General features: G+C 41.8%; 1 protein-coding gene across 3 annotated transcripts in view; it reads right to left on the reverse strand.

Annotated features, from left to right (window-relative positions):
* Window positions 1-23,331, reverse strand: part of Ubxn2a (UBX domain protein 2A) — a 48,715-nt gene that overhangs the window by 21,629 nt on the left and 3,755 nt on the right. For all 3 annotated transcript variants that reach the window (XM_045149848.1, XM_045149847.1, XM_004663756.2), the window contains exons 2-4: window positions 6,938-6,990; window positions 2,382-2,520; window positions 1,254-1,360 (exon numbers count right to left, since the gene is read on the reverse strand). In XM_045149848.1, the coding sequence (XP_045005783.1) occupies window positions 1,254-1,360; window positions 2,382-2,520; window positions 6,938-6,978 (287 nt within the window). In that variant the 5' untranslated portion in view covers window positions 6,979-6,990. The remainder of the gene's footprint in view (window positions 1-1,253; window positions 1,361-2,381; window positions 2,521-6,937; window positions 6,991-23,331) is intronic.

Raw genomic sequence — 23,331 nt, forward strand, 5'->3', positions numbered from 1 at the left:
GAATACATACCTGATACTGAAAACCTATGACTGAGGAAGTCATGTCATGAGCCCTAGAGGCATAATATCTGCTGGTATCTGGCTAACTGTATATGCTATGCTCATCAAACTGCCCGATGAGCACTTCTGTTAATGTTCATACCCATGTATTAATGCTACTCTCACTTTTGGTAAGAGGCTTCTCTTTGCAGACGGAGGTGACATCTGGGATGGCTCAAAAGGCACCATAGTGCTGAGAAGAAGTGACAGAGGAGTGCTCAACACTGAAACATCTCTATGACACCTTCCAAGGCTCAGGGTCCACTGCAGAGAGGTGGCAGAAAGAATGTAAGAGCCAAAGGAATGGTAGGACTCCTTATAATGCACTCTTCCAGACACAAAATGGCCTGGATAGCCATGACCTCGCAACCTCGCAGTGCCTGACACTACCTACACACGTAGTGCAGGAAGAAGGAAAAGATAACAACATCAAAATAAAAGAGCTGGGTGTGGTGGTACACACCTTTCATGCCAGCACTTGGGAGGCAGATGCAGGAGGATTGCAGTGAGTTTGAGACCAGCCTGAGACAACAAAGTGAATTCCAGGTCAGCCTGAGCTAAAGTGAGACCCTACCTCAAATAAATAAATAAATAAAACAGACACTGATGAGAGGGGAAGCAGATATGATGGAGAGTGGAGTTGCAAAGGACCCACGTTAGCCAGATGCACAACGGGGTGCAAGCATCTGGAGTTTGTTTGCAGTGGCTGGAGGCCCTGGAGCGCACATTCTCTTTCTTCCTCTTTCTCTGTCAAATAAATAAATATATGTTTTTAAATAAAGAAATTTAATTTAATTTAAGCTGGGCGTTGTGGTGCACACCTTTTTTTTTTTTTTTTAATTTTTTTTTTTTTAATTTATTTGAGAGTGACAGACATAGGGAGAAAGACAGATAGAGGGAGAGAGAGAGAGAATGGGCGCGCCAGGGCTTCCAGCCACTGCAAACGAACTCCAGACACGTGCGCCCCCTTGTGCATCTGGCTAACGTGGGACCTGGGGAACCGAGCCTCGAACCGGGGTCCTTAGGCTTCACAGGCAAGCGCTTAACTGCTAAGCCACCTCTCCAGCCCTGTGGTGCACACCTTTAAATCCCAGCACTCGGAAGGCAGAGGTAGGAGGATCACTGTGAGATCGAGGCCACCCTGAGCCTACACAGCAAATTCTAGGTCAGCCTGGGCCAGAGTGGAAAAAAAAAAAATTAAGATTTCTACTTACCCCTTTTTGATCGAGTTCAGAAACTGCTGACTTGCACCATCAGAGTAACTTCTAAAGTCATCGTTAACTGTGAATCCATTTTTCCATAATTTTATATTTAGATCTACCTGTAATGCAACAAATTAAGAAATGGGCTGTTAATAAAGTACGGATGGGCTAGAAAGATGGCTTTAGCAGTTAAGGCGCTTGCCTGCGAGCGTAAGGACCCAGGTTCAATTCTCCAATTCCCACATTAGCCAGATACACAAGGTGGTGCATGTGTCTGGAGTTCATTTGCAGTGGCTACAGGCCCTCGTGTGCTCATTTTCTTTCTCTCTCAAATAAATAAATTAATTAAAAATATATTAAATCAGCTAGGTGTGGTGGCTATCTTAGCTGGGTGTGGTGGTGGATGCTTTTAATCCCAGCACTCAGGGGGCAGAGGTAGGCGGGAGAAGCTGACACAAAATGGAGCAAGCATGGAGTTTACTACTGTAATTGTAATACTCATGTGCCTACAGCAATGAAAGATCGATCCAGGTGAATCCCCAAAGCTCTCAGGACAGCTATACTGGCCTTCCTAGCAACAAAACAAAAAAGGTCCTGAAATTCTAAGGATCCTCCAACCTGCCTCCCAAGTGCTGGGATCAAACTCAGGTTAGCAGATGTGACAACCAGCACTGGGCCATCTCCCCAGCCACCATCCCCGGTATATTAACTGAAAGTAGCATTTATTTTCCTTGTGAATACAAGTAAATGCAACAGTTGGCTGGGCATGGTGGGGGCAGGTCTTTAATCCCAGCACTCTGGAGGCAAAGGTAGGAAGATTGTTTTAAATTCAAGGTCAGCCTGGGACTACAGAATGAGATCCAAACCTGGGCTAGAATGAGACCCTACTTCAGAAAAACCAAAACATTAACAACAGCAGCAACAAAAAAAATACAACAGTTGCCACTGTCTTCATCCTATCATTCCAGATGAGATAACAGCAGTTTTACCACTATGGTTTTTGCAATATCTATGTATGCTTAACACAGTGAAAATGGCAAGTGATACATTTACTATCATGAAAATAGCCAAAACTGCTTAGGGATCCTCAGAAAAGTCAACGTTGTGAGAAATACAAGGAGGAAAATAATAGATGTTTACCTGTTTCTTATGTTCAGAGGGGGACAAGCATTTGGCACCAACCTTCTGAGCTTCTTCAAAAAGGCTGTCAACAAACTGTTCAGAACTCCTTTGTTGATTATCAGTGAGAGGATGATTGTCAGATCCTGCTTCACAAACCCTAAACAAACAAACAAACAGGGCTTGAGAGATGGCTTAGTAGTTAAAGTACTTGACTAAGAACTCATTTTTGACTCTTCAGGTCCCACATAAGCCAGACACAAAGGTGATGCAAATGCACAAAGTTGCAAATGCACACAAGATGCTATACACATCTAAAATTCTAGTGCAATGGTCAGAGGCCCTGGCATGCCAATTCTCTCTTATACATTAAAATAACAACAAAAAAAGCCAGTCTTCTGGGCTTGCCCCAGAAAAATAAGTTCTCTAAAAATTTCTATTTCTTTCTAATTGAAGAATGTTGAATTTCTAATTAAAGGATGTTACATTCAAGCCTGTAGTTAAGGGCCTGGTCTAAATTAACAGGTATGTGACCTTGGGGAAGTCATTAAACTCTTTTTATTTAAAAAAGATGTTTATTTTTATTTATTTATTTGAGAGCAGTAGACAGAGAAAGAGGCAGATAGGTACAGAGAGAATGGGCACGGCAGGGCCTCCAACCACTGCAAACAAAACTCCAGATGTATGCGGCCCCTTGTGCATCTGGCTTACGTGGGTCCTGGGGAATTGAGCCTCAAACCAGCGTCCTTAGGCTCCACAGGCAAGTGTTTAACCACTAAGCTCTCTCTCCAGCCCTAAACTGTTTTTAGTTCAGAGCAGCTCAATGGATGTTTGGGGCAGGATAATGCTGTGTGGACTACCCTTTGCAGTGGAAGATACTAAGATATTTGCTTAGCCTTTCTCCATGAATATCAGTAGCGAGGGCAATGGGGATGAATTGGAAGAAATATAATGACATACACTTAAACACAAGCCGGGCATGATGGTGTGCACCTTAATCCTAGCACAGAGGCAGATGTAGGAGGAGCACCATGAGTTCAAGGACACCCTGAGACTACATAGTGAATTCCAGATCAGCCTGTGCTAGAGCAAAACTCTACCTTGAAAAGCCCCCACCCCACCCCGCCCCACCCCACCCCACCCCGCCCCACCCCACCCCACCCCACCCAAAAAAAACCTCAAAAATAATCCTTTTTTGTCTGTTTGTTTTTGGAGGTAGGGTCTCACTAGCTCAGGCTGATCTGGAATTCACTATGTAGTCTCAAGTTGTCCTGGAACTCAAAGTGATCCTCCTACCTCAGGATTACAGGCATGCACCACCATGTCCTGCTCAAAATAATCCTTTTATTTTATTTAAGGTTAATGTTTTGTTGTGTGTGTGTGTTTTTGTTTTTCAAGACAGGGTCTCACTCTAGTTTAGGCTGGCCAGGAATTCACTATATAGTCTCAGGGTGGCCTTGAACTCACACCAATCTTCCCATCTCTCCTATGTTTGAGCATCTGTTAGTGTTCTCTATATATTATTAGCTTCTTTGTCCAGTTTAGTAACTTATGGAACCTCCATTCTTTTTTTTTTTTTTCTTTTTGGTTTTTCGAGGTAGTATCTCACTCTGGCCCAGGCTGACCTGGAATTTACTATGTAGTTTCAAGGTAGCCTCAAACTCACGGCAATCCTCCTACCTCTGCTTCCCGAATGCTGGGATTAAAGGTATGCTCTACCATGCCCGGCTCTCTAACTTCTTAAAAAAAAAAGTTTATTTATTTATTTAAAGAGAGAGAGAGAAAGAATGAGTGTACCAGAGCCTCTAGCCACTGCAAATGAACTCCAAAACGCATGTGCCACCTTGTGTATCTGGCTTATGGGAATCAAACCTGGGTCTTTTGGCTTTATAGGCAAGCACCTTAACTGCTATGCCATTTCTCCAGCCCCTATTTTACCTTTTCTTTTGTGTGTGCATATACGTATGTCTGAATGTGTGTGGAGGCCAAAGGACCATGTTGGATGTCATTCCTAAAGTATGTAGTCTACTTACTTCCCTCCCTCCTCCCCTTACACACACACATTCTGCCTCTTTCTCGCTCTCTCTCATTCTCAACTATACAGCAAGTTTGAAATCATAGTTAAGAGACTGTCTCAAAAACAAGCAAACAAACTTACTTTATAACCTGGGTACTGTGGCAGGTAGAGACAAGAGGAGCTGCGGACTGTTGGTCAATCAGTCAGCCTAACCAAAAAACCAGAGCTCCAGGTTCAGTGAGAGACCCTGTCTCAAGGAGATAAGGGGGAAGAGGAAGACACCCAACATCCTTCTCTGTCCTCCTCATGTGTGCACACAGGGTTTATACATGAGCACACACCACACACACAAACACACAACATTACTTATGTCTCTGCCAGATACAATAAAAACAGACAAAGAAGGATTGGGGAGATGGCTTCCTGTGCAAGCATGAGGTCCTGTATTCAATTCCATGGCATCCATGTTTAAAAAAAGGGGGTGGGGGAGAAGCTGAGGCATGGAAGGGAACAGAGATAAGAGGATCAATGGGGCTTTCTGATCAGCCAGTATAGCTGAAGAGACTGATAAGAAAAATAAGGTAGAAATCATACAGGTGGATATCTGATTTCCACTTCTGGTCACTGCATGTATGTATGCACACACATCTCTGCACACATGCATAAAACACACACACACAAAGGGCTGGAGAGATGGCTCTGTGTTTAAAACACTGGCCTGCAAAGCCTAACAACCAGGGTTTGATTCCCCAGTAACAATGTAAAGCCAGGTGCACAAAGTGGCACATGTATCTGGAGTTCATTTGCAGTGGCTAGAGGTCCTGGCATGCCCATTCTTTCTCTCTCTGCTTACAAATAAATAAAGTATTTCTTAAAAATCCAAAGGGGGCAGGCTGGAGAGATGCTTAGCAGTTAAGCACTTGCCTGTGAAGCCTAAGGACCCTGGTTCGAGGCTCGATTCCCCAGGACCCACGTTAGCCAGATGCACAAGGGGGCACATGTGTCTGGAGTTTGTTTGCAGTGGCTAGAAGCCCTGGCATGCCCATTCTCTCTCTGTCTCTCTATCTGCCTCTCTCTCTGTCACTCTCAAATAAATAAATAAAAATGAACAAAAACTATTTTTAAAAAAAGTATAAAAAAAATCCAAAGGGGGGGGGGGAACCAAAGGAAACAGAAGGAAGGAAGGAAGGAAGGGAGGGAGGAAATCGAGACCAAGAGGTCAGGTAGCTAACAAGTTAAGGTGCTGTGATGATTAAGGTATTAGCAACTTGATCTATTTAGTAATCCACAGAAATCCCTTTCTGAGGGGTCTCTGAGGTTGCTTCCTGGAAAGATTAATTGAAGGAGGAAGTCCTTTCCCTAGAGTGGGCAGCCCCTCTCAAGACAGGGACTTTATATAAGAGCCCCTTCCTTCCTTCCTTCCATCCATTTGGCTGGTGGAGCTGCTTGCTGCCTTCCACCTGACTGAAGACCAGCGCAGACTAAAGACCCTTGTCAACTGAAGACCAGTGTGGATTGAAAACCAGCAGCTCCTCAGGAATCGTCCAGGCTTTCAGTGCCAGATTGGGACTGCTGAGGCATCTGGCCCCATGGACTGAGCAGCTTCAAGGTTCCTTGATTCTCAGGCCTACAACTGCTACTGGACTACCATAAACTAATCCAATAAATTCCCCTTTTTAATATAATTCATCTTAGTGATTCTGTTCCTCTAGAGAACTTTGACTAATACAGGTAGTGGCACATGCCTTTAATCCCAGCACTCAAAAGGCAGAGGCAGACCCTGAGACTACATAGTGAATTCCAGGTCAGTCTGGGCTAGAGTGAGACCCTACCTCGAAAACCAAAAAAAAAAAAAAAAAAAAAAAGGTTATTTCAAAAGAGGGCCTTTTGAGGACACACACACAAAAATAAAATAAAATAAAAATTAAATGGTCATATAAAATTCTTATGATGGGCTGGAGAGATGGCTTAGCAGTTAAGCGCTTGTCTGTGAGGCCTAAGGACCCCAGTTCAAGGCTCAATTCCCCAGGACCCACGTTAGCCAGATGCACAAGGGAGCGCATGCATCTGGAGCTTGTTTGCAGTGGCTGGAGGCCCTGGTGCACCCATTCTCTCTCTCTATCTGCCTTTCTCTCTGGTCTGTCACTCTCAAATAAATAAAAATAAAAGATGAATAAAAAAAAAAAAAGGCAGAGGCAGGAGGATCATTGTGAGTTCAAGACCAGCCTGTGACTACATAATGAATTCCAGGTCAGCCTGGGCTCCAGTGAGACCCTACCTCAAAAATCTAAAACCAAACCAACCAATCAAAAAAAGCCAGAAAGATAATAGAAAGATAATAGCAATGGTACTAAAGAAATTCATTGCCAGACATGGTGGCACATGCCTTTAATCCTGGCATGTGGGAGGCAGAGGTAGGAGCATCGCCATGAGTTTGAGGCCAGCCTGAGATTACATAGTGAATTTCAGGTCAGCCTGGGCCAGAGCAAGACCCTACCTTGAAAAACCAATAAATAAATAAGTAAAAATTACAAGAAATTTGTTGCTTGAATTAACTTACCATTCTTCTTTTATACTTTCAAGATTATCTACTTCTTTCATTCTCTTTGGCTACTGCAAAAATAAAAAGAAGAAAGCTAAAGCTCAATTTAGTATTTAAAAATTCATTCCTATATATCAATATACTTTAACATTTATTTGCCAGACCAACAGAGACAGAGAGTGTGTACACTCACATGGTCAGGGCTTCCTGACACTGCAAACAAATTCCAGATGCATGGGCCACTCTGAGTATCTGGTTCTACATGGGCATTAGGGAACTGAATCCAGACCATCAGGTTTTGCAAGCAGGTGCCTTTAACCATTGGCTATCCAGCCCTAAAAATGCAAGTTGTGGGCTGGAGAGATGGCTTAGCAGTTAAGTTCTTGCTTGTCAAGCCTAAGGACATTAGCCAGATGCACAAGGGGGCGCACGCGTCTGGAGTTCGTTTGCAGTGGCTGGAGACCCTGGTGCGCCAATTCTCTCTCTTTCTTTCTGCCTCTTCCTCTCTCTGTCTGTCGCTCTCAAATAAATAAATAAATAAATAAATTTTAAAAATGCAAGTTGTTTTTTTGTTTTGTTTATTTATTTGTTTTTTGAGGTAGGGGCTCACTGTAGCCTAGGCTGACCTGGAGTTCACTATGTAGTTTCAGGGTGGTTTTAAATTTACAGTGGTTCTCCTACCTCTGCCTCCGGAGTGCTTGGATTAAAGGTATGTGCTACCGTGCCCAGCTAAAAATGCAAGTTTTAATTCTATGAAGTACAAAGAGACCTCCTCTTTGTAATACTGGCCGGGAGGTACAGCAGATTCCATTGGGAAGCAATGAAAACTAGAAAGGAGGCACTAGAAATAGTCTATTACTTTCACACCAGAGATCTTCTAAACATCTGGCAGTCATTTAAATCTGCCCTACTGAGGATCAAGCTATAGTTTTTCCTCAGATCAGATATGTCCTAACCTCTTGTCTAACTTCCTATAGCTAATGGAGCTGGGTCTGTTAACCAGCCCATTACCTGGGGACAATAATTCACATTTACCTTCATTTTATTTTATTTTTTTTAAATTTAATTCATAGAGAGAGGCAGGAAAAAAAAAGAGAGAATGAGTGTGTCAGGGTTTCCAGCCACTGCAAATGAACTCTAGATGCATGTGCTTCCGCATCTGGCTTACATGGGTCCTGAGGAATTGAATCTGGGTCCTTTGGCTTTGCAGGCAAGTGCCTTAATCACTAAGCCATTTCTCCAGACCACATTTACCTTCTTGTCTTGCTAGTGGATGTTTTTATATCTTAGCTACATCATTAAAGTTTGCTTTGTTGGGTTTAATAGGTTTTAAGACAGGGTCTTTATGTGCAGCCCAGGCTGGACTGGGTAGAATACATTCCTGTTCCTACCATCTCTGCCTCACTACTGCTGAGATTCTAGGTGTGTGCCTCCACACTTGGCCATAAACATTTCATTACTAACTGGAACTTAACAAAAATATTAAATGAACAACAAAATTTAGATATGGAGGCCAAGCGTTTCCACACACTTTGGAAACTAAGACAGGAAGATTGATACTTTGAAGCCATCCTGTGCTACATATCATGACAATGACTCAAAAAAAAAAAAAAGAGACTTCCGGTTAAGATGGCGGCGTAGGTACCACGCCAAAACAGCCTGGGAGGGGAAGACCAAAAAAAACTCAGCAAAATACACACTTTTACTAAAAAGTGAGGTGTATAGGAAGTTGAGGCGGCAGCGGAGAAGTAGAAGAGTTCCAGAGCATCCAGAGCCTGCACAGGCGGGAACAGCGGCTCCGGGGCGGCTCAGCTACCCGCCGCAACCGCGGAGCGGCAGAAAACCGCCGGACTCTCGGCTCGAGCCGCAGGACAAGCCAGGTGCGGGATTTTCCCCTCACACCGCGCTCTCCGCAACTCGGGAAACGTGAGGGGAGAGCGGCAGCGAGCAACGGAGGGAGGAGCAGACCGCGAAGTAAAAGCACACGTGGAGAAACGATACAACCAGAACAGCGCGGCTCCCTCCCCTCCCCTGCCGCCTGAACCCAGCTCCAGCGAACACAGCAGCGGCCCGGGACCCGGCCACGCCAACTTGGGCTGACGGCGGGACCCAAGCAGGAGCAGAATTCGGCAGCAACTTCAGCGGCTCCAGCACCGGTACCAGTGGCCCCAGCAGCAGCGGACCCAGGAGCGGCAGCGGTGACAGATCCCACAGCAGCGGCTTCGGGGTGAGCAGCAGCGGTGGACACGGCAACGGCAGCTTCAGCAGCGGTGGGGACTCCGGGGGTGGCGCCTACAACAGCTGCAGAGGCGGCGGCAGCGGCTCAGTTTGCCCCGTAGGAAAAGCAAGTGCCCAGCTCCAGAAATCAGAACAGCAGCCCGACGACCCAGGCAGCAACTTGACTGAGACCACAATCACCCAAGGTAACTGGGATTGCACCAGGGAAGGGTCTCACTTGGTCACAAGCTGACTTGGATACCTCAACAGACCAGAAATTTAAACCTCTTTGTTGATAGAGGATCTGGTCATTATAATAACTACTCTTGCATACATACTCGGGGCTGTTTTTGATGGAATGGGTACAGTGTTTAGCTAAATTTTAGAATCTACCAGTATATTATTCCACTCAGCCTGCTTGAATACTCCTATAGCAGGGAAACTCAACCCCTAAGAACATCTTTGTAGATACTCTGAAAGTCTTAAGAGCCACACCTAATACCTTAAGGTCCTACCCTGAAAATATATTACACCAAATCAATTGATACAGCTAAGAATACACAGCTAGCTAGAAAATCCAAGCATTAACTTAATCCAAGATGCAAAAATATATACATTATAACACAAGAAACACTAAAAAGCAAGACGATATAAATCCACCTAAAAGTATTAATGCATCAGAAATGTCCTCCAGTGAGAAAGAGTTAGAGGAAATGCCTGAGAAAGAGTTCAAAAGAATAATTATAAATATGTTCAAAGAGGTCAAAGAACACATGAAAACAATCAAAGAAGAAATCAAAGAGGAAATCAAAGAGGAAATCAAAGGAATCAAAGAAGAGGCAGGAGACCAATTTAATGAAATAAAGAAGGCAATACAAGACATAAATAGAGAAATAGAAATAATAAAGAGAAACCAGTCAGAATTACTAGCAATGAAGAACACAGTTAATGAAATAAAAAACTCTGTAGAAAATCTCACCAGTAGGATGGATGAGGGAGAAGACAGAATATCTAAGCTAGAAGATCAGGTGGCAGACCTAATGCAGTCCAACAAAGAGAAAGACAAACTTATAGAAAAGTATGAGTGGGAATTTCAAGATATTCGGGACACTATGAAAAGATCCAATATAAGAATTCAGGGCATAGTAGAAGGAGAAGAATTCCACTCCAGAGGCATAGTAGGCATCTTCAACAAAATCATAGAGGAAAATTTTCCCCAAATTGGGAAAGAGGTGCCAATACAGATACAGGAAGCCTTTAGAACCCCAGCCAGACAAAACCCAGAAAGAAACTCTCCTCGCCACATTATACTCAAACTTCCAAACACACAAACCAAAGAAAAAATATTGAAAGCAGTTAGAGAGAAAAATCAAGTTACCTACAAAAGCAAGCCCATCAGGATTACAGCAGATTATTCAACACAAACTTTTAAAGCCAGAAGGGCCTGGAGTGATATATTCCAAGTTCTGAAAGATAACAACTGTCAACCAAGGTTACTTTATCCTGCAAAGTTATCCATCCAAATAGATGGAGAAATAAAGACATTCCATGACAAAAGCAGGTTAAAGGAATATCTGAAGACAAAACCAGCTCTACAGAAAATACTTGATAGAATCCTCCATGCTGAACAAAAGGAAAAGCACACATATAAGGAACCTAGAAAAAACCAGCCATACTCAAATACCAGTTAACAGAAGAGAGCACAGGTAGAACAAGTAACACACACACACACACACAAATGGCAAACATAAATACACACCTTTCAATAATATCTCTTAATATCAACGGTCTCAATGCCCCAACGAAAAGACATAGATTTGCAGACTGGGTTAAAAAGCAGGATCCTACAATTTGTTGTCTTCAAGAAACTCACCTTTCTACAAAGGATAGACATTATCTTAGGGTGAAAGGTTGGAAGACGGTGTTTCAAGCAAATGGGCCTAGAAAACAAGCAGGGGTTGCTATCCTAATATCAGACAGGGTGGACTTTAGTCCGAAGTTAGTCAAAAAAGATAAGGAAGGTCACTTTATATTGATTAAGGGCACACTCCAACAGGAGGACATTACAATCCTAAACATATATGCACCTAACATGGGGGCTCCCAAATTCGTCAAACAAACACTATTAGAACTAAGGTCACAGATAACACCAAACACGGTGGTGGTGGGTGACTTTAACACCCCACTCTCATCAATTGACAGGTCATCCAGGGAAAGAATAAACAGAGAGGCATCTGGACTAAATGAGGTCATAGAAGATATGGACCTAACAGATATATACAGGACATTTCATCCAAAGGCTGCAGAATATACATTCTTTTCAGCAGCACATGGAACATTCTCTAAAATAGACCATATATTAGGACACAAAGCAAATCTTAACAAATTCAGGAAAATTGAAATAATTCCTTGCATTCTATCTGACCACAATGGAATTAAACTACAAATCAGTAGCAAGAAAGGCTACAGAGCATACACAAAATCATGGAAGCTAAACAATACACTACTAAATGATGAGTGGGTCAATGAAGAAATCAAAAAGGAAATCAAAAAATTTATAGAGTCAAATGATAATGAGAACACAACATACCAAAATCTCTGGGACACAATGAAGGCAGCCCTAAGAGGTAAATTTATAGCCTTAAGTGCCTATATTAAGAAATTAGAAAGGTCACAAGTAAACGACCTAATGCTTCGCCTTAAAGCCTTGGAAAAAGAAGAACAAGGCAAACCAAAAAGTAGTAGACGGGAAGAAATAATAAAGATTAGGGCAGAAATTAATGAAATAGAAACAAAAAGAACAATCCAAAGAATTAATGAAACAAAGAGTTGGTTCTTTGAAAGGATAAACAAGATTGATAAACCCTTAGCAAATCTGACCAAAAGAAAGAGAGATGAGACACAAATTAATAAAATCAGAGATGAACAAGGTAACATCACAACAGATTCCAGAGAAATTCAAAAAATTATAGGGACATACTATAAAAGCATATACTCCACAAAGTATGAAAATCTGAAAGAAATGGATGATTTCCTTGATCTATATGACCTACCTAAATTAAATCAAAATGAGATTAATCACTTAAATAGACCTATAACAAACATGGAGATCCGAGCAGTTATCAATAATCTCCCAACTAAAAAAAGCCCAGGCCCGGATGGATTCACTGCTGAATTTTACCAGACTTTTAAGGAAGAGCTAACACCATTGCTTCTTAAGCTTTTCCAGGAAATAGAAAAAGAAGGAATCCTACCAAACGCCTTCTATGAGGCCAGCATCACCCTGATACCAAAACCAGGCAAAGATAGAACATAGATGCAAAAATTCTCAACAAAATATTGGCAAACAGAATACAAGAGTATATCAAAAAGATCATTCACCCTGACCAAGTAGGCTTTATCCCAGAGATGCAGGGATGGTTCAACATACGCAAATCTATAAATGTAATACATTACATAAATGGGTTGAAGGACAAAAACCACATGATCATCTCATTAGATGCAGAGAAAGCATTTGACAAAATCCAACATCCCTTCATGATAAAAGTCCTACAGAGACTGGGAATAGAAGGAACATATCTCAATATAATAAAGGCTATTTATGACAAGCCTACAGCCAACATATTACTAAATGGGGAAAAACTGGAAGCTTTTCCACTAAAATCAGGAACAAGACAAGGGTGTCCACTGTCTCCACTTCTATTTAATATAGTTTTGGAAGTCTTAGCCATAGCAATAAGGCAAGAGACACACATAAAAGGGATACAAATTGGAAAGGAAGAAATCAAGTTATCACTATTTGCAGATGACATGATTCTATACATAAAGGACCCTAAAGACTCTACTAGCAAGCTGTTAGAGCTAATCAAAACCTACAGCAATGTAGCAGGATACAAAATAAATACACAGAAATCAGTAGCCTTCATATATGCTAACAACAAACACACAGAGGATGAAATCAGAGAATCACTCCCATTCACAATTGCATCAAAAAAAATAAAATACCTTGGAATAAACCTAACTAAGGAAGTAAAGAATCTATACAATGAGAACTTTAAGACACTCAAGCGAGAAATTGCAGAAGACACTAGAAAGTGGAGAAACATCCCTTGTTCCTGGCTTGGAAGAATCAATATCGTGAAAATGGCAATCTTATCTAAAGCAATCTACACATTTAATGCAATCCCTATCAAAATTCCAAAGGCTTTCTTCATGGAAATAGAAAAAACAATCCAAAAATTCATTTGGAATCATAAAAAACCTCGAATATCTAAAATAATACTGAGCAACAAAAAAGAGGCTGGTGGTATCACCATACCTGATTTTAACCTATACTACAGAGCCATAGTAACAAAAACAGCATGGTACTGGCACAAAAACAGACATGTAGATCAGTGGAACAGAATAGAGGACCCAGATGTAATCCCAAGTAGCTATAGCCACCTGATATTCGATAAAAATGCCAAAAATACTCATTGGAGAAGAGACAGCCTCTTCAGCAAATGGTGTTTTGAAAACTGGATAAATATCTGCAGAAGGATGAAAATAGATTCTTCTCTCTCGCCATGCACAAGAATTAAGTCCAAATGGATTAAAGACCTTAACATCAGACCGGAAACTTTGAAACTGCTAGAGGAAAAAGTAGGGGAAACCCTCCAACATATTGGTATTGGCAAAGACTTTCTAAATACAACCCCAATTGCTCAGGCAATAAAACCACAGATTAACCACTGGGACCTAATGAAATTACAAAGATTTTGCACCGCAAAGGACACAGTGAAAAAAGCAAAGAGGCAACCTACAGAATGGGAAAAAATCTTCGCCAGCTATATATCTGATAAAGGATTAATATCTAGGATATACAAAGAACTCAAAAAGTTAACTAATAAGGAATCAAACAGGCCAATCAAAAAATGGGCTAAGGAGCTAAATAGAGAGTTCTCAAAGGAAGAAATACGAATGGCATATAAGCACCTAAAAAAATGTTCTACGTCACTAGTCATCAGGGAAATGCAGATTAAAACTACATTGAGATTCCATCTCACTCCTGTCAGATTGGCCACCATCATGAAAACAAATGATCATAAATGTTGGCGGGGATGTGGAAAAAAAGGAACCCTTCTGCACTGCTGGTGGGAATGCAATCTGGTCCAGCCATTGTGGAAAACAGTGTGGAGGTTCCTAAAGCAGCTAGAGATTGATCTACCATATGACCCAGCTATAGCACTCCTAGGCATATATCCAAAGGACTCATCTCATTTCCTTAGAAGTACATGCTCAACCATGTTTATTGCTGCTCAATTTATAATAGCTGGGAAATGGAACCAGCCTAGATGTCCCTCAACAGATGAGTGGATAATGAAGATGTGGTACATTTATACAATGGAGTTCTACTCAGCGGTAAAGAAAAATGAAGTTATGAAATTTGCAGAAAAATGGATGGACCTGGAAAGTATTATACTAAGTCAGGTAACCCAGGCCCAGAAAGCCAAGCGCCACATGTTCTCCCTCATATGGGGATCCTAGCTACAGATGACTGGGCTTCTGTGTGAGAATGAAAATACTTAGTAGCAGAGGCCAGTAAGTTGAAAAGGAGACATAAAGGGTGGAGAAAGGAAGGGAAGAGGATACTTAATAGGTTGATATTGTATATATGTAATTACAATGATTGTAATGGGGAGGTAATATGATTGAGAATGGAATTTCAAACGGGAAAGTGTGGGGGTGGGGAGGGAGGGAATTACCATGGGATATATTTTATAATCATGGAAAATGTTAATAAAAATTTAAAAAAAAAATGTAAAAATAAAAAACTTAAAAAAAAAAAAAAAAAAAAAAGACCTGCTTGGCGAGGTGGCTCACGCCTTTAATCCAAGCATGTAAGAGGATCACTGTGAGTTTGAGGCCACCCTGAGACTACATAGTTAATTCCAGGTGAGGCTGGACCAGAGTGAGCCCCTACCTCAAAAAAGCAAAAAAGAAAAAAGTCAGACCTGAGAAATAACGTTCAGGAAAACTAGACTTAGACTGAGTAGAAATACTGGCCATACTCAGTACATGTCTACCATGCTAAAGACCCTTGGTTCAATCCCTAACAACAAACGAAATTCCTGCTGTATCATCAAAGAGATGAAGATAGGGACATAGCTTAATAATCAAAGTGTAAAACTTACTGGCCCACCTTCAATTCCCCAGTACCCATTTAAAGCCAGATACACACAATGGCACATGCATCTGGAGTCTGTAAGGCTCTGGTGTCCACATACTTCTCTCCCTCCCTTATTCTCTTCTCATAAATAAATAAAAGAAATATCTTCAGACTTCATTAATATTCAATCTCATTCTTCTCTTCCCTGAGACAGAGTACATCATGTAGCCCAGGCTAGTCTCTTAACTCTGCTGTACATGTGGTCCTCTAAACTCAAACTCAGTAGTGATGACATAACAAGCACAAGTCAACACTCACAGTAAAATTTCACTTTTTTGGCGGGGAGGGGATTTCTAGGTAGTGTCTAGGGTCTCATTCTAGCCCAGACTGACCTGGAGTTTACTATGTGGTCTCAGGCTGGCCTTGAATTCACAGTGATTTTCTTAACTCTGCCCCCTGAGTACTGGGATTAAAGTTGTGCGCCACCATACCTGACAAAATTTTACCTTTGACTTCACTAATTCCCTAACACCCATGTATAGTCAGATGCACAAAGTGGTGCATGCGCTGGAGTTTGTTTATTGGCAGAAGGCCCTGATGTGCCCATACTCACAGTCTTTCAGACTGTCCCCTTAATTTTTTTTAATTTTAATTTTAATTAATTAATTTATTTATTTATTTATTTGAGAGTGACAGACACAGAAAGACAGATAGAGGGAGAGAGAGAGAATGGGTGCGCCAGGGCTTCCAGCCTCTGCAAACGAACTCCAGACGCGTGCGCCCCTTGTGCATCTGGCTAACGTGGGACCTGGGGAACTGAGCCTCGAACCGGGGTCCTTAGGCTTCACAGGCAAGTGCTTAACCGCTAAGCCATCTCTCCAGCCCAATTTTAATTTTTTTATATTAGTTTTCTATTTAGCAAATACAGGCAGTTTGGTACCTGCTCCCTTAAAAGAGTATTGCCAGGCATGGTGGCGCATGCCTTTAATCCCAGTATTCAGGAGGCAGAGTAGGAGGATTGCTGTGACTTCAAGGCCACCCTGAGACTACATAGTGAATTGCAGGTCAGCCTGAACTAAAGTGAGACCCTACCACGAAGAACAAACAGCCAGGTGTGGTGGCTCACACCTTTAATCCCAGCACTTGGGAGGCAGAGGTGTCTCCAGACTCCACATATAAGCACATAAGACAGCTGCACAAGGTGACATATCCATGTGGAGTTCGTTTGCTAGGGGCCCTAGCATGCCCATTCTCTCTTCTTATAATAAACAAATGAAAATAAATTATGAAAAAAGAGTATTAATGTAAACTTGAGACCAACCCCATCTACATATTGAGGAGTTCCAGATCAGTTAGGGCTACACAGAGGGACCTTCTCTCAAAAAAGAAGAGGGGAGGGAGGGAATTGACATGGATATTTTTTTATAATCATGGAAAATGCTAATAAAAATTAAAAAAAAAGAAACATACACACATGTATGTATGTATGTATCTATCATCTATGTTCCATCACTATGTGCAATGTACTGGTATAAATTAATGTAATGTTAATATGGCACATGGAATCTCTACTACCAGGAAGTTTATAGAAAAATGGGGGAAAATATAATGAATTAATAATTGCAAACATGGCACATAATTATGAAACATATTAATTCCAATATGAATACATGAAGTCACTATGATTTTGAGTATTTTCTATCATAAACTAGTAACATGAGAATCAACTATATAAATTGCAAGCCTGGTTCCATTCCACAGGCCCTAACACACCCAATCTCTCCCTTTCTCTATTTGTAAATAAATAAATAAAAATATTAAATGGCAGGGCTGGGTTGGTAGTTAAGGTACTTGCATGCAAAACTCAAGGACCCAGATTTGATTCCCCAGTAACTACATAAAGCCAGATACACAGGGTGCCAAATGCATCTGAAGTTTGTTTGCAGTGGCTAGAGGCCTTGACATACCTGTTCTCCTCTATCTTCCTCTTTCTCTGTTAAATTAAAAAAAAAAAAAAATAGAATATTAAAAACAACCCAGGCATGGTGGCACATGCCTTACATTCCAGCACTTGAGAGACAGAGGTCAGAGGATGGTTGTAAGTTCAAGACCAGCCTGAAACTACATAGTGAATTCTAGGTTAGCCTGAGCTAGAACAAGATCCTAACTTGAAAAACCAAAAAAAAAAAAATAATAATAATAATAGTAATAATAAAAAAAAAAAATCTAAAGCCAGGTATGGTAACACTGGCCAGTAATACCAGCACTTGGGAATTGGAAGCAGGAGGCTCAGGTATTGAAGGCCATGAAAAACATACATTTTTGTCCTTTTTTGTGTAAAATTAAAAATTTTAAATATTTTTATTTATTTATTTGCAAGTAGAGAAAGAGAAGAGACAGAGAGGGCTGCAGAGATGGCTTAGCAATTAAGAGGCTTGCCAGCGAAGCCTAAGGACCCAGTTCCATTCCCCAGGACCCATGTAAGCCAGATGCACATGGTGGCGCACATGTCTGGAGTTCATTTGCAGCAGCTGGAAGCCCTCTTGTACCTATTCTCTATCTACTTCTCTCTCCTCTCAAATAAATAATAAAAATATTAAAAAAAAAAAAAAAAGGAAGAGAGAATGGGTGTGCCAGGGCCTCCAGGTGCTGCATACAAACTCTAGATGCACCTTAACTGCTGAGCCATCTCTCCAGCCCCTTTTTGTGTAACAATAATGAAAATTATATATTCCTAAGGACCAGAGTGATAGTGACAATAGGAATCTAAATGAAAAAAAAAAATCAGGGCTGGAGAGATGGCTTAGCAATTAAGGCCTGTGAAGCCCTAAGGACCCAGGTTCAATTCCCCAATACCCATATAAGGCAGACACAAAAGGTGACACATGGGTCTGGAGTCCATTTGCAGTACCTGAAGGCTCTGGCATGCCCACTCTATCTTCCTCTTTCCTGCTCAAATAAAAAAAAAAACCAAAACATATTTTTAAAAAATCATACAAAAAAGGTAAAATTTAGGGAGATTGCTACAACACTGAATCAACCACCCTATGACACTAAGACAGTCCACACCAGAACTTCTAACTGGAATGTTACCCTTCTTTGAAGAAGCCTACCTGAAATGCAATCTTTAGAACTGTAGGAGTCAGTAGTGGTTGGCCACAGTATTTGAAGGCTGAGGCAAGAGGATCATAAAATCTAGGCCATTTTTGGCTACAGAGTGAGATATTGTCAGAAAGGAAGGCAGAAGAAAGAAAAAAAAGAGAGAGAGACAAAAAGAGGGGCAAGAGATGTAGCTCATCTGGTTGAGTGCTTGCCTAGTACGAGCAAAGCCTGAGTGCAATCCCTAGCTTCACACAAACCAGGTATGGTGGTGCACACCTATAATCTTAGCACACCGAAGGAAAAGAAGATTGCTCAGTGTTTGTTAAAGCACTTGCTTACAAAGGCTGCTGGCCTAGAGTTCAATTCTGCAGCCACTCACATAAACTGGACGCAAAAAGTAGTGTAAGTATCTGGTGTTCACAGTGGCAAGAAGCCCTAGAGTGCACACATGCAATTTTCTTTTTTAATGTTCAAAGTCATCCTTGGCTAAATAGAGTTTGAAGACAGCCTGAGCTACATAAAACCCTTATTAAATAATAATAAAAAATCTGGGTGTGGTGGAGTATGCCTTTAATCCCAGCACTGGGAAGGCACTGGTTCAGGAGGATTGCTGTGAGCTCGAGGTCACCCTGAGACTACATAGTTAATCCCAGGTCCGCCTAAACCAGTGTGAGACCCTACCTTTAAAAATGAAGAAAAAAAAGTTTTCAGCCAGGGCATGGTGTCACACACCTTTAAACTCAGCACTCAGGAGGCAGAGGTAGGAGGATCACCATGAGTTCAAGGCCACCCTGAGACTACATAGTGCATTCCAGGTCAGTAATGAATTATAGGGGCTCAGGAGTTGGCTTAGCAGTTGAGGCACTTGATAACAAAGCCTGCCAGCCCAGGTTCAATTCCCCAGCACCCATGTAAAGCCAGATGAACAAAGTGGCACATGCATATAGAATTCATATGCAGTGGCAAGAGTGACATTCATTCACTCACTCATTCTCTCTTGCTGCTTGCAAATAAATTTTTACTTTTGTTTATCTGAGAGAAGAGAGAATGGGTGCCCCAGGACCTCTAGCCACTGCAAATGAACTCCAGATGCATACGCCACCTGTGAATCTGGTTTTACATGGGTACTGAGGAATTTAACTTGGGTCCTTGGGTTTTTCAGCAAGTATCTTAAATACTATTTCCAGCTCAAATAAATATCTTTTAAAAACTCAATGATAGAGGTGTGATGGCACAAACCTTTATGTCCAGCACTCAGAAGGCAAAGGCAGTAGGATTGCCATGAGTTCCAGGCCACCCTGAGCTTGCTGGTTTTTCTCCCCCCCCCCCAAGAAGGATCTTGCTGTAGCCCAGGCTGGCCTAGAATTCACCAAGTAGTCTCCGGTTGGTGCTGCCCTGCCTCTCCAGTGCTGGGATTAAAGGAGTGTGCGACTATGCCTGGCTCCCTGCACCTCAGGCTGACCTGAAACACACTTTGTAGCCCCAGGCTGGCTTCAAACTCACAGTGATTCTTCTACCTCTGCCTCCTGAATGATGGGATTAAAGGTGTGACATTGCATTCTTTTATACATATTTATTTGCAAGCAGGTTCAGACAGAGAAAGAGATACACACAGATACACACACACACATACACACACACACACACACACACATAGACAATGGGCGTGCTAGGGCCTCTAACCACTGCTAACAAACTCTAGATGCATGTGTCCGTTTGTGCATCGGCTTTACATGGACATTGGGGAATCAAACCCAGGAAGCAAGTACCTTAAATACTGAGTGATTCTCCTAGCCCTGCATTCTTTTAAATAATATTTTATAATATTGTGTGGTGACACATGCCTTCAATCCCAACACTTGGGAGACAGAGGTAGGACAGTATCTGTGAGTTCATGGCCACTCAGAGACTACATAGTGAATTCCAGATCAGCCAGGGCTACAGCAAGACCCTACCTTGAAAAAAGTTTTTTCTCATTTATTTGCAAGGAGAGAGGGGCAGGAGAAGAAAGAATGTGCATGTCAGGGTCTCCTAACTTTGTACATCTGGCTTTATGTGGATATTGGATAAGTGACCATAGGTTTTCAGGCTTTGTAAACAGGTGCCTTTAACTGCTGAGTCATCTCTCTAGCAAACTTTAGTTGCTTAAAACTATTTCCAGGTGTTTTAAATTCATTAGACAGAATTACCTTCAGGGCTCTTAGCATGTTTTGCCAGTACTTACAAATCCATGCTTTTAAAAAAACTTATTTTATTTGATGGGGCTAGAGAAATGGCTTAGCGGTTAAGCAGTTGCCTGTGAAACCTAAGGACCCCGGTTCGAGGCTCGAGTCCCCAGGACCCACGTTAGCCAGATGCACAAGGGGGCATACACGTCTGGAATTCGTTTACAGTGGCTGGAGGCCCTGGTGCAACCAATTTCTCCGCCCCTCTGTCTTTCTCTTTGTGTCTGTCACTCTCAAATAAATAAAAACTGAACCAAAAAAAAAACTATTTTATTTGAGAGAGAGGCATACAGAGAAAGGGCATGCCAGGATCTCTAGCCACCATGTACCACCTTGTGCATCTCACTTACATTGGTACTGGGGAACTAACCGAACCTGGGTCTTTTGGCTTTTGCATGCAAGCCTCTTAACCACTAAGCTACCTCTCCAGTCCACAAATCCATGCTTTTGTTCAAGACTATTTTAAATATCCTGAGTGCTTACTAACAATATTTTGTACCAAAGCAGACTGGAGACCTCTAATCTAAAAAAGAACACCAATATTTTGCACCCTCCTCCCTCAGGTCACACAGGCCCAGAGACTGGACTTCAAAAGGTGTATACAGTCTGCAGAAGAGTTAGAAAAGTGGGGGAAATCCTCAATGCTCAACCCTGACTCATCCCAGCAGATGGCACAAATGGTTAGCCACAGATCTGTTCCCACTTCCCTGTCTCTCCACAAGGGCCACAAGTGACCTTAAAAATATAATATGGGGGGAGGGAGGGCTGGAGAGATGGCTTAGCAGTTAAGGCACTTGCCTACAAAGCTTAACAACCTGAGTTCAATTCCCCAGTACCCATGAAAAGCCAGATGGGCAAAGTGTTGCACGTGTCTGGAGTTCATTTGCAGTGGCTGGAGGCCCTGGCACATGTCCATATTCATTCTCTCTCCTTTCCTCTTTGAAAACAAACAAACAAAAATTGAAAATAAATACAAAGTATTGGGCTGGGGAGATGACTCAGCAGTTAAAGGCACTTGCTTGCAAAGCCTGACAACCCAGGTTTAATTCCCCAGTTCCCATGTAAAGTGAAATACAAAGTGGTTGAGGTATCTGGAGTTTGTTAGGGCAAGAGGCCCTAATGCACCCATTATCTCTCCCTTTCTGTTTGCAAATAAATAAAAACAAAATACAGCAGGGCATGGTGATGCATGCTCTTAGTCCCAGCACTTGGGAAGCAGAAGTAGGATTACTTTGGATTCAGGGCCAGCCTGTGTCTACTGGGTGAAGTTCCAGGCTAGCTTGGGCTAGAATGAGACTGATGAAGGATTTGGGGGGCTCAAGAGGGGTCTCCCAAATTTATGAGCCTCAAGTTTGCATTCTGTCTACCTTTAGCAAACAATTGATACAGATGGACTCAAGAAGGATAAAATAGGGCTGGAGAGATGGCTTAGCAGTTAAGCACTTGCCTGTGAAGCCTAAGGACCCCAGTTCAAGGCTCAACTCCCCAGGACCCACGTTAGCCAGATGCACAAGGGGCACACGCGTCTGGAGTTCGTTTGCAGTGGCTGGAGGCCCTGGCGCGCCCATTCTCTCTCCCTCTCTCTATCTGCCTCTCTGTGTCTGTTGCTCTCAAATAAATAAATAAAAATAACAAAAACATTTTAAAAAAAGAAGGATAAAATAAGGCAGGCGTGGTGGCACACGCCTTTAATCCCAGCACGGAGGAGGATCTCCTTGAGTTGAAGGCCATCCTGAGACTATATAGTTAACTCCAGGTCAGCCTGGACCAAAGAGAGATCCTACCTCAAAACAAACAAACAAACAAAAAGGATAAATTATGAAGTATTAAGTTTATTTAGGGTGAAATCACAAATTGTGAGGTTTAAGGGAGACTGGGATCTAGGAAGGAAAGTTAGAGCAGAGTCATAAACATGTAGGTAGAAACACTATAGCTTTTAAGGTTCATTTAAGAGAAATTGTTTTGGGAAAGACTGGGGTATAGCCACAAGCACATGGAGGAGTGTTAAAATGAGGCTTTCTATAGATTTTTAATCTTAGAAAAATAATGATTATTTCAAGTCTATGTTTTTTAAGACTATAAAGCTAGAAGAATATTAATCTTTGAAAACTTAGATAACACATTGTTAGCCAAGCTAGTATATTCAATTATGTACCTATAAACACAGGATTATATTGATAAACATCAGCCTTACACATGCATAAGTGTTTTTTAGTATATTTTCTGAATCTTGTCAGGCCAGGGACCATGGACTATGTCTTGTGAAATTCTGTCCTCTAATGCCAAAAATTATGGTATCACAAATAGAAATTTACTTAATGTTTATTGATGAGATGAATAAATGTTAAATGTATTTTTCTTCCCTCTTGACACCTTTGAACATTAAAATGTATAGATTAAAAAAAAAAAAAAAGAGAGCCGGGCATGGTGGCGCATGCCTTTAATCCCAGCACTCGGGAGGCAGAGATAAGAGGATCGCTGTGAGTTCGAGGCCACCCTGAGATTCCATAGTGAATTCCTGGTCAGCCTGAGCTAGAGTGAGACCCTACCTCAGAAATAAAAGAAAAAAAAATGAGGCTTTCAAGGAAAGACTGAGGTAGGGTAGGGCCGTGAACATGTGGAAGATAGAACTTAGATGTATATGGAGGGAGACTTAGAAGGAACACACTTAGCATCTGCCATGTGCTTTCCTGTGGAAGGAAGTAAAGAGGGCAAATGTT

Source organism: Jaculus jaculus, chromosome 5 (genome assembly GCF_020740685.1).
Source record: "Jaculus jaculus isolate mJacJac1 chromosome 5, mJacJac1.mat.Y.cur, whole genome shotgun sequence".
NCBI classification, from domain to species: domain Eukaryota; kingdom Metazoa; phylum Chordata; class Mammalia; order Rodentia; family Dipodidae; genus Jaculus; species Jaculus jaculus.